We start from the raw sequence: 10902 nt of genomic DNA, 5'->3' as shown, positions 1-10902 counted from the left end.
TTCGCTGAGCTTGCGCCAAGTGCATTTCGCAGGCACGCAACGAGCCGCCGGCAAAGCCGCGCGCAGATCCCAGCGGAGCGGCCCAGGGCCGCGGCCGGGCGCTGCCTTGGCCTGGCAGCGGGGGCTCCCCCGGCGCGGGGGGCCGGTGGCCCGGGAAAGCGGGGTGGGAGCCAGTGCCCGGCCTTCCCGTTTATTTAGCGGGAGGCTCTGGGTAATTTACTGCGGGGACCCGGCTCGCTTCAGCAGCGGCAGCCGGGAAACGGCTATTATTTCCAGCGGTGCTGCGTGCCTAACTCGCTGCACGCAGCCTCTCCATGATTTTTCCATCCCATTAAAGGCCGACTAACGTTTTTTCCCCCGGATGAAGCCAGTTCCTACCCCCGGGCCCACCCTCGCCCACTCCCCGAGATTATTCCTCTGATCTTCGCAGCAGGGGCGCCGACTCCTGCTTTCACATGCGACAAGACACCAGGGCGGTGGGACAGGATGCAAAAGCCTCTTTCCCATGGGAAAAGCGCAGGGAAAACACGGGGAAGCGGAGCGCCGCGTACCTGCTGAGCCGGCTGCGGGAGATGATGCGGGTGCAAAGGCACCCAGGCCTCTGGGTCCCGGCTCCCGCAGCCGCGTTGGCCCCGGGGGGGGGGGGGGGAAGCCCCGAGGGGGCCGCGGGGGCACCGGCAGCGCCGCAGGGCGAAGCCGCAACGCCGGCGGGGGGGAACAAGGCGCGCTGTGTTCCCGGCGAGGCCTTTCCGCCCCAGCTGCCGGTGCCCGTGAAAGGCGGCTCTGTTTGAGGGGCCGGGATGCCGCAGGCGACCCCGGGGGCGCGCGGCTGGACGGGGGGGGGAAGGACGGCACCACAGCTCTCCACGCACCCGACCGGTTTAATGCGATACAAGGCGAGCGCCCGGGCCCGGGTCCCTCGCGGGAAGGCCGCCGGCCCCAGCGCAGCCGAGGGCCGCTTCCCCCAGCGGCCGGAGACTCGGCTTCGTTTCGGAAGCAGGAGGAGGAAGGAGCTGAACGGGAGCCAGCGGGCGGCTCGCAAGCGGCTCCCGCGAGCCCCGGGGGGAGCGCGGCGAGAGGGCGCCGGCCCCTCGCATGCTTTCCCAGGTCGGGTTTCCGAGCTATCTTTAGGCACCGCGGCCTGGCCGCGTCCCCCCCTTCCCGCCCCCCCCGTCTCCCAGCTACAAACAGTTAAACAGGAAACAAATGGCAGCGAGCTCAGCCCTCCCTTTCCCGCCGCGCTTCCCAGGCGGACACGCAGCCCGGCTACAGGTGCAGGCAGCTCCCTGGGTGCCCGCCGCTGAGACCTGCCAGCTCGTGGCGCGGATGAGCGGTGCTGGGAGGAGGCCCCAGCACGGAGCTGAACGCACTCCCTGCCTCTTCTGCCTCTTCGCCGGCACAGAAACGAGTCCACAGTCCAGCAGGCGACTGCGCCCCAGCTCGCTGCCTCCGTCGGGGGCACGCTGTCAGGGCCCCCCCCGCGTGACGCCATGGGACAGGGGACGCCGCAGGAGATGTGATGGGATGGACGATGAGGAGCAGCGAGGAGGAGCCCAGCGAGGCCGCGGGATGCAGACGCCCTCCAGCCCTGGCTCCTCGTGCTTCCCAAACATCCCACGGTCGTGACCCGGGGGGGCCGGAGCCTGGCTACACAAATGCTGGCGGGGTGCAGAGGGCTCAGGACCCCCCTCACCCCAGCTTGGGGCATGCGGGCCCCCCTCCGCTTTCCGAAGCCTGAGAGACGTCAAGCAAGCGCGGGGCGGAGGGGGGCCGAGGCGGCCGCGGGAGGAGCCGCTCGGTATAAATAGGCCGTGGGGGCTGGGGCACGGGGGGAGGTCAGAGCTTCGTCGTTAGCACCATGGCGGCGGGAGGGGGCCGGGGAAGGGGCCCGGGTCAGACCCACTCCTGCAAGGAGCGCTTGCAGTACAGGAGCATGCGGGGCGCGCCCTTGCGCTGCATCTGCACGATGACGTAGATGAGGCCGAGGATGCAGAGCAGCAGCACCAGCAGCACCAGCACCATGACGACGCTCATGGTGCGCGTGTACTCGTCGATCTGCACCACCACGTCCACGTCGCCGCCCGGCTCGGGGCCGCCCTCGCCGTAATCCTCCTCGTCCTCCTCCTCTTCCTCGGCCTCCTCGGCTTCGGCCCCGCCGCCGGGGCGCTCTCCTCCGTCCCCGTCGGGGTTGAAGGGCGGCCGGTCCACGTCGGGCCACCTGGGGTTGGGGTCGGGGACCAGCTCCGTGTGGCAGCCCATGAAGTCCCGCAGGATGGATTTGGGATAGCCCGGCTCTGTCTTTAGCCGCTCGTTGTCGAACTTCCAGTATTTTGTGCCTCTGTAGAAGTAGGTCGAGGCTGGGGGAGAGACGGAGGCGAGGGGTGAGCAGACGGGTCCCCTTCCTGCCCTGGGTGCCCCCGGCACCCTTTGTCCACGACACCAGGTTTTGCTCTGGCACCCACAAAGCAGAGGAGAGGAAACGGGACCTCCTGCCCGGCGGGGAGAGGAGCGCGGGGGAGCTGGGCACCCTGGGCGCAGGCAGCGGGAGGGGCGCTGGCGCTGCCGTGGGGTGACCATCTGTTGGCCATGGGCAGCCAGCGCTGGCAAGGGGGGGGGCTGCATGTCCGCCAGTCCCCCCCTCCCCACCCACCCACCCACCCCTCCAGCCTCCTCCGCTTACCGGCGTCCGAGCTGAGGAAGGCGCCCTTGGGCGAGGGAGGGATGCCCACCCACACGGAGATGGGCTTTGGGTACCCAGGGTCCACCGAGCGGGTGTCCTCGTTAAAGCGCCAGTATCTGTGGGGGGCAGAAGGGGCCCCGTGAGCAGGTGAGGGGCACGGACGCGCTGCCCCCCACCCGCCACGATGGCTGCAGGCGGGATGGGGGGCTCCACTGCCCGGAGGTGCCCACGATGCCCACTCCGCTCCGGGTGATCCCGTGCCGGCAGCCCCCTGGCCACGGTGACCCGAAGCCGGGGCTCAAACCTGTGGCCCCAGGCTGAGGAGATGTGGGGTTTCTTCCTCAGGGCTCTGCTGGTGACAGACCAGCCCCATCCTTCCCCTCCCTCCGTGTCCCCCTGGTCCGCGTTCCCCTCCCCGATCCCACAGCACCCTGGGGACGATGGCTTGCTCCAGGCACGCGCAGCACATCCCCCATATCCTGTTTCCCACAGTCTCCCACGTCCTTTGCCCAACACGACCCTCAGTAGGGGAAGGTGGTCCTTCCCGCTGCACCCATGGGAGAGGGAAGCTGTTCTGGTGGGTGACATGGGTGCTCCAGCCGTCCTATCCCCTTGTCCACCTGCTGACCCACCTCTTCATCCACACATCCAAATTTCCCCCAATTTTTTTGCAGGAACTCACCAATCCCTCCATCCAGCCATTGGCCATCAGCCTGCCCCATCCAGCCCTCCCTCCTGGAGCACTCCCTCTCTCATCTCCAAGCACGCATCATCCCCCTTCTAGATAGGGAAACCGAGGCACAGGGAAGGACAGAGACTTGGCAGAGGCAGAGCACAGCAGAGGAGCTGGGAGCCCCGGCACCCGGGAGCAGGGCAGCACCCACCTGTCCCCGCGGAAGAAGAAGGTGTGCCCCGTGGGCTCCCACCAGATAGCAGTGTCGATGTTGTTGTAGGGGATGCCCTGCCCGTAGCTGGTCAGGGGTTGCGGGTACCCGGGCTCCAGGTTGGCTTCTCGGAAAAGCCAGTACCGGTCACCTGGGCAGGGAAGGAAACGGAGAAGGTGGATGATGATGCAATGCCTAACTGCTGTGCCGTGCGCACATCTGGATGGGGATATGATGCTGTCTGTCCCAGTCCCCTGCTCTGCCCCAGGTCTCCTTTCTGCTCCTGCTGTGCTGCGCACAGAGCCCGCTGTTATGCACGGGTCCAAGACTGGCACCAGGAGCTCTCTGCTGGCCCCCATCCTGGCAGTGCCCCTCTGTGGCCACCCTGTCCCTTTGCCAGGAGCCTTGGGGCCAGGCAGGCTAGAGAAGCAGGTCAGGATGCGATCAAAACATCCAGCACTCGGCAGCTTGGGGGGCACCGGGCCATGACATGGGGCCAGGTGGGTGTGGGGACTCTCATCCTCCAGCTTGGCCCTTGCCCCCAGCTCCAGCTGCCCCACTCACCTTTAAAGAAGACAAATCTCCCGTCGTGCCTCTCGTAGGCAGCATCGATGTCCCCGGGCAGGCCCCGCCAGAAGTGCCCGATGGGCATGGGGTAGTTGTCCAGCACCCGGTTGTGCCGAACCCTCCAGAACCATCGACCCTGGGGGAAGACGGGGTGTCCGCAGGGGGTCGTGGAGGGACAGGGTCCCGCGGCAGGGGCTGCCAGCGTAGCTCTAAGCACGGTACCCAAACCCGTCATCACACTGGGCCCTTCTGCCCAGGGATTGCCACATCTCCAGCCAACATGGGGTTGGTGCAGACCCCACGGGTAGCAGGGGGAGCAGAGGAAGGGGTCCCGGTAGGTACCTTAAACACAAACATCTCCCCTCGCAGCACCGCCACTGTGTCGAAGTTCCCGTCGCAGATGTCGGGGCCGTACTGGTCAGGCCGGTCTGGGTTGCCAGGTTTGGGGGGCCTCTCTGGTTTCCCTGGTGGGGGTGGCTTGGGGGGTCTCTGGTCTGGTCTGCCGGGTCTCCGGGGCGTCACGGTGGGCAAGGGCTTGGTGGGCTGAGGGTGCCCATCTGCAGTACCTAGAAAGGGTGGGCAAGAAAACGGGTGGGGGTGATTGCAGACCAGTCGGCCACTGCCCTGTATGCCAGGCATGGCTTTGAGACACAGCATCCAGCCTCCGAGTTGGCCCAGCACCCATGGGCCTCATCCCAGGCCACGTCCCGGGGGACGCCAGGCCCCGGCACAGCGAGCTCCCTCACCGTACAGCTGCTGGATGCCCTTGAGATCGTCCTCAGGCAGCTGGAAGTTCTCCGTGTCCATCCACTGGTAGAAGGGGGCCATGATAGCGCTGGGGTTGCTGGAGTGCTCCAGGCCCAGCGAGTGCCCCAGCTCGTGCACGGCCACCAAGAAAAGGTTGTTCCCTGAAGGGAAAGGTGTCGTCAGCGAGGGCGGACGGCAAGGGCAGCCCACCCTCCCTTCGAACCCTGCCAGGCAGCACGTCGCCTGGGTGCCAGCGGCCCCACTGGTGATGAAACCCAAGCGGACAGGCTCCTCGGATCACCTTCCCACCTGCGCTCTCCACCTTGGCTCACCAGACACGTCTGTGTTCTCCAGCGTCCAGGGCTCGTCCGAGTCGAAGTGCGTGTCCCCTCCCATCCCCGGGCCGGGGAAGTAGGCGTGAGCCAGAAACCCCCCCACGCCGTCGAAGGGGGAGCTGTCTCCGTGGAAGCCGGAGGCAAAAAGCACCATGATGTCAGCCTCTTTCTTCCGCTTCTGCCGGATGTCTTCGTAAGGCACCTCCTGGAAAGCCAGCGGTGTGGCCTGCTCCCACACCCTGAAGGCTTGGCGAATGGCCTCGTACGAGTGGTACCGGCCCAACTTCTCCGTGTAGTTCTGGATGCTATGGGCACAAGAGCAGGGATGCTCACTCAGGACAGCCAGGGCTAGGCCCACTCCCCTTGACCCCACTGCTGCTCCAGCCCAAAGGGGTTTGTAGCCAGTGGCCCCCCGTGGCCACGAGCAGATCCCAAGTTGGGAGATGCTGTCCCGTGGTGGGTGCTGGGGACATGCTGGCACAGGGGCTGTGATGCCTACATGAAAAGATCACCTGGTCTCCAGTGACATTTCCGTGCCACCACGGACCCTGCTGGCCTCTCCCACCCCTCCTGGGTGCGCGCTGCCCCGGGTCTCCAAGGATAGGGACTGGGGAAAGCTCTGGGGGTCTTGGGTACCTGAACGTGAGATGGCTCTGGCTCCAGCGTCGCCCCGTGAGCGCGTACCGCTTCCGCCGCATATTGGACTTCATCTGGACCCCAAACTGGTCTGGGACCCCGCAACGAGGACGCTTCATCCACCTGCCAGGAGGGCATCAAGCGAGGGCTCAGTGCACCACGCCAGGGCAAAGGACCCTGAGGAATTACAGCAGCTGGGGCCAGCAAGGGGACATGTCCCGGCTGCAGGGGCACAGGCCCTGAGAGGAGGGACGCAGCTCCCAGGGGAGGCTGCACCCACACAGTGCGCGCTTGGTGCAGGCAGAGCTTTGGGGCCAGCAGGCAGAGCTTTCCATACCCTTCAGGGGCTCACTGCGCATGGGAGATGACAGGAGTGATGCAGAGCACTGAGAGCAGACCAGTCTTCTCCATCACTCTGGGAAAGGGGACTGGTGCTGTCGGCCCCAGGCCAATCTCCCCTTAAGGGTATCTGGCCTGTGGAAGAGGTGAGCAGGAGAGAGTCGAGCTCCTTTCTGTGCGAGCAAGGGGGCAGCGCATGGAGAAACTCACATTTTGGTCTCCTCATCCAGGACGCCAGTGACCGTGATCCCGTAGAACTTCTGCATCTCAGAGAGGGCGGAGGAGAAGATCTGAGCAGAGCGCATGGTGGACATCTGCCGGCTTGACTGCGGCAGGTAGCCATAGAGCCGGAGCCAGGCCTGTGGGAGAGAGGTGAGCGTGAGATGGTGGGCTGCTCCCCACACCCTGGGAACAGGCCGACGGCAAGGACGAGGAAACCTTCCCCTTCAAGCTGATGTCCTCACTGCCAACCCAGGCTGGAGCTCTCCTGGGAGAAAAAGCTCCTAGAGAGCCCATCCTTGCATCCATCCAGGAGGGATCTGTCCATCCTGAGCCCATCACCATTCTCTGGTCTGCTTTCACCACCCACTGGCACCTCTGACACTGCTCTCCACACGTGTCTGCCCAGCCAGAGCAGCCCTTCTCCCTCCTCGCCAGACGAGATCAGGTGTCTGTGCTTGCAGGGTGCTCGGCGTGCCAGCTGCCGGCGGGGAAACGCTGCATCCAGGCAGCACGGCGGGAAGGTGGGCAGTGCCGGGCAAGTCTTAGCATGTGGCCATCGCCTTGGAGGCCAGGAATAGAGCCTCAGCCCTGCCCAGGGCAGCCCGGAGAGGGGGAGATTTGAGGAGGCCCTCTGCCCACCACCGCCTGCTCAATATCCCAGTGGGAATGGGAGAGGGAGGCAGTGATGGTCTCCGAGGAGCTCGGACCCATGGGAGACGGGAATCGGCTGCAGGGCCACGGGGCCTGCCTGCCTCCACGCAGCTACAGCGCTCAGCACCTTCTGGAGGACGCTTTTTCCACGGGTGCCCAGCTCCAAAGGTTGCCTGGGGAGCTGGCATCTTGGGGTGCCCCCCGACGCAGGACAGGCATTAAGGGGAGCATGTTGTGGGGCTGAGGGACGCAGAGGGGCTGGGGGCCAGGAAAAGCCATAGCAGACACTTGGGTGCTTCTAAAACAGCAGCGCTTCACCCTGCTGACCGACATTAGAGGGGGAAACTGAGGCAGGGGGTCGGGGGCACGTGGCAGAGCAGCACCTGGCACTGGGCTACCCCAGCCTCACCGGGATGCAGCGACCTCCACTACAGGCACAGGATGGGGGCTCAGCACCAGCCAGGATCAGGCCCTGCATCACCTCTTCCAGCCTGCAATGCCGGAAGGGTTCCCAAAACACGCTGCAGGGACAACAGCTCTCAGCCAGAGAGACCAGCTGGGAAACGGCTCGGGAGGGCCCAGCCCTCGCCCGGAGCCGGGCAGGAACAGACGGCACGCGGGATCCGCGGTGCGCTCCCGCCTCCCGCCAAGCCCAGCAACAGCCCTTTTGCCCGCGCTGGGCTCACAGGGAGAGGCAAGACGGCTGCCAGGCCCTGCCGTGAGAAGCCGCTGGCTCCTGGCGCCTTCGCCTCACCCGCAGCAGAGCTCAGCTGCTCGGTAGAGTTACGCCAGGTCTCGGCACCCCCCGAGAGCCCCAGGGCCTCGGCACACGCGTGCCCCCTCCCCACCCCAGGCCGCGAGGTCAAACAGCAACATCAACAGCAGGATCCGTCCTTCAGCGCTGGCCCAGCCCTGCCCGGGGAAGGTGACGGGTCCCTCGCAAGCGAGCCGTGCCCGGATGCTCGGGGAATACCAAGCAGGGGCACCGGCACCGCTTATTTGCTGCTCTTCCCCCCCAGGTGGGTCGATCCCCCACAGCTCTTTCGCAGGCACCGCACGGGGAAAGAGGAATTTGAGCAAGGCTGCAACTGCCCCAGTGCTCAGAGCAAGCCGGCGTGGGGAAACTGAGGCACAGAGCACAGCAATTTACCCGCAGCAAATCGAACGAGCACCTCCAGGTGCGCCCAGCCCAGCTAAAACCCCGCTCTGCCCCGAGGCAGCCCCCAAGCCCGGTGCAGCGCCGCTCCCAGCTCCCGCGCCGCACGGCTTGGCGGGGCCGATGGTGCCGAGCGGGCCGCGGCGCCCCTTCCAACGCCGGCAGCCTCCCCCAGCCCCGACCCGGGCGCCGCGCTCGGACGGCCTCGTGTTGTCCCTCTCCTTTTCGCACCGAGGCAGCACCCCCCCGCTAAGCTGAGCCGGCGTGCTAGGTGCTGCACGCGGGGAGCCCGGCTCCCACGCGCAGCCCTACGGAAAGGACAAGGACGCGGGGAGGTTAAGCAAGGCTGCTCTGTGGCAGAGCCAAAAACCAGCCCCCAAAGCCACCCAGGACAGAGCACGGCCCCCCTTGCAGCCGCCCCTTCCCCACCCGGCGCTAACGTCCCCGGGGCTCTGCCGGGAGCCGCTCTGGGAACACGACAGCCGGGCCGGGGTGGGCGGCCCGGGGAAACGGGGTGCAGCCGCGGCACCCGGGCTATGGAAAACACCCCCGGCAGGCGGCAGCTGGCACGGGCCGAAAGGCCGGGACCCGCGTCCCCCGGCGAGACCCCGCCGGCGGCGAGCCTGGCCTCGGCTCAGAGAGGTCGGCGGAGCGGCCGGAGCCGGAGGTGGAAGCGGTGCTGGGATCTCGGCTGCCCTCGCCGGCGGGGAGAGAGGCCGAGCCACACATCCCCCCGCGGCTCCCGCCGCCCGGGACCCCCCTCCCCGTCCCCAGCCGGCGCGATGAGCCATGGGAGCCCAGCGCGGCGCCCACAAAGGGGCTTCTGTCCTGCGGCACCCGCCAGCCCCCGGCCTCGGGGGAGCTCAATGGCAGGCTCTGAGCGCGGCGGCGGCGGGGGGGCACCTCTGTCTTGGCGGGCCACCGGCTTCCCCCAGCAGGCACCAGCCTCCCCCTTGGCGGGGGAGTCGGTGGGCGCCACGGAGGCATTTAGGGTCTCTTCCTTCCTGCACCAGCGTCCTCGGGTTTTTTAAGCCAGGGTGGTGGAGCGGAGACTTTATCAAGGGCCCTTTCACCCCCTCCTCCCGCACGAGCCGGCGCAGGCACAAAGAGCTTCCTCTCCCCCGCCGGCCCGGTCTCCCACCCCACGGCCGGGTCCGGCAGCGGGGCAGCGCCGAGGGGCGCCCGGGCTCCCCCCGCTCCCTGCACCTGCGCCCCAGGCCGGCCGCGCGCTCCAGGCCGGCTCCCCCGGCACCGCTGCTCGGGCGAGGGCAGCGGGCTGGAAGGAGGCGGGCCGGGGGCCAAGGGGCAGGTAACGGGGGCACGCGGCGAGCCTGGCGCTGCCAGACGGACGGCCCGGCCCGGCCCGGCCCCCCACCGGTCCACACCGCCCAGCCGGGCGGCATCCCGGCCCCCCGAGCGCGCCTCGGCCTGCGGCCAGCCCGTGGGGCAGGAGCTGGGGCGTCCTGGGGGGCAGCTCAGGATCCAGGGGGCAGCACCTGCGGGCAGGTTTTCCCGGGGGACCATCCCAGCCCCGCGGGGCTCCGAGCCCCCCGGCCGCCCCCGGCGCTGCCCGGCGCCCCCGCTCACCTCGGCGTTGACCTCGCTGCCCGCGGCCGCCCCCACGACGAGCAGCAGCAGCAGCAGCAGCAGCAGGAGGCCGCAGCCCGGCCGGCGGGAGACGCCGCGGCGCCGGACCCCAGCACCGCCGGCCATGCCGGGCCCGGCCCCCGCGCCGCAGCGGCTGCGGCTCCGCCGGTTTGCGGCTGCCCTCCGGCAGGGCGGCGCGGCGCTGTCCGTGCTACGCCGCCCTCATGGCCCGGGGACGGGCCGCCGCGGGGGGCTGCGGCGAAGGTGCATGGGCGGCGCTGCCCGGCGCCTCCCGGGCCGCCTTTGTGTGCTGGGCTCAGGCCGGCGGGCCCCGGCCCATGTGGCCCGCGGCGGGCCCGGCTCGGCTGCGCTGCCCCGCGGGCGCTGCGGGCTGCGGCGCGGAGCGGAGCGCGGCGGCGGCGGCGGCTGGGCGCGGGGCCGGGCGGGGCGGGGCGGGGCGGGGGCGCCGGGCCGGGGCCGGCCGCGAGCGGGGGAGGGGCGCGGCGCGCCGTCGCGCGCTGCCGGGCCGGGAGCGCGCCGCCCCGCGGGCACGCGGCGCGGCCCCGCGCCCCCAGCAGGGTCCCGCGCGGCCCCGCGGCCCCTCGAGGCGGTAGGCAGCCCTGCGGGCGCCCGCGCGCGAGGCCCTTCGCCCCTCGCCCCCCTCACAGGCCGGGAGCCCCGCGCGCACCCCGGTGCAGCCCGGGGGCCCGCTCGGCCCCGAGGCAGGGGCAGCGTCAAACTGCCCGGGGCCTTCGCAGCCTCCCCCTCTTCCTCAGCTGCTATTTTTACGTTTGTATAACCCCTGCTCCGTTCTGTAAACATTCGCCTTCTGGACTTTGTCCCCGCTGCGGGGGAGCCTCCGAGGGCTGACTGGCAGCCAGGAGGCTCAAAGGTGCGTTTGAAAGCGCCCCAGGGACAGGCCGGGTTTCGGTGGCGGGCTGCGAGAAACCCGGCTCGCTCGTCGCCCTGGGGCTGTCGCCCCGCCGCATGGGGTTGGTCGCAGGGCGCCCGGCGGCGACGGCCTCGGTGGACTTTTGATGCCGCCTGGCTCTTGGGCCCGTTTTGGTCTCGCGGGCAGCTCCCCGGGCCAGGCCTCGC

General features: G+C 68.9%; 1 protein-coding gene across 2 annotated transcripts; it reads right to left on the bottom strand.

Moving 5' to 3' along the window:
- Positions 1-863: 863 nt before the first annotated feature.
- Positions 864-10247, bottom strand: MMP15 (matrix metallopeptidase 15). Of its 2 annotated transcripts, XM_064519384.1 has the most exons (10): positions 9805-10247; positions 6399-6547; positions 5850-5972; positions 5211-5518; positions 4878-5039; positions 4474-4697; positions 4129-4267; positions 3565-3715; positions 2681-2796; positions 864-2357 (listed from the first exon to the last, which is right to left on the bottom strand). In XM_064519384.1, the coding sequence occupies exons 1-10, from the start codon at positions 9928-9930 to the stop codon at positions 1894-1896; spliced, it is 1962 nt and encodes a 653-aa protein (XP_064375454.1). In that variant the 5' UTR covers positions 9931-10247; the 3' UTR covers positions 864-1893. The 2 variants fall into 2 exon arrangements, with proteins under 2 accessions (XP_064375454.1, XP_064375455.1); XM_064519385.1 differs by lacking the exons at positions 6399-6547; positions 9805-10247 and adding an exon at positions 6187-6344.
- Between the last annotated feature and the right edge of the window lie 655 nt (positions 10248-10902).

Source organism: Dromaius novaehollandiae, chromosome 13, assembly GCF_036370855.1.
Source record: "Dromaius novaehollandiae isolate bDroNov1 chromosome 13, bDroNov1.hap1, whole genome shotgun sequence".
Classification (NCBI taxonomy): domain Eukaryota; kingdom Metazoa; phylum Chordata; class Aves; order Casuariiformes; family Dromaiidae; genus Dromaius; species Dromaius novaehollandiae.
This window is presented reverse-complemented; position numbering and strand designations above follow the sequence as displayed.

Bases quoted from the DNA above. Each gene is read 5' to 3' on its own strand.
- MMP15 (XM_064519384.1), bottom strand. From the start codon at position 9,930: ATGGCCGGCGGTGCTGGGGTCCGGCGCCGCGGCGTCTCCCGCCGGCCG. The intron at 5,519-5,849 runs GTACCCAAGACC...TTGTGCCCATAG, and splicing joins CAGAGCCATCTCACGTTCAG to CATCCAGAACTACACGGAGA. The intron at 2,797-3,564 runs GTGGGTGCTGCC...TGCCCCCCACAG, and splicing joins TTCTTCTTCCGCGGGGACAG to ATACTGGCGCTTTAACGAGG.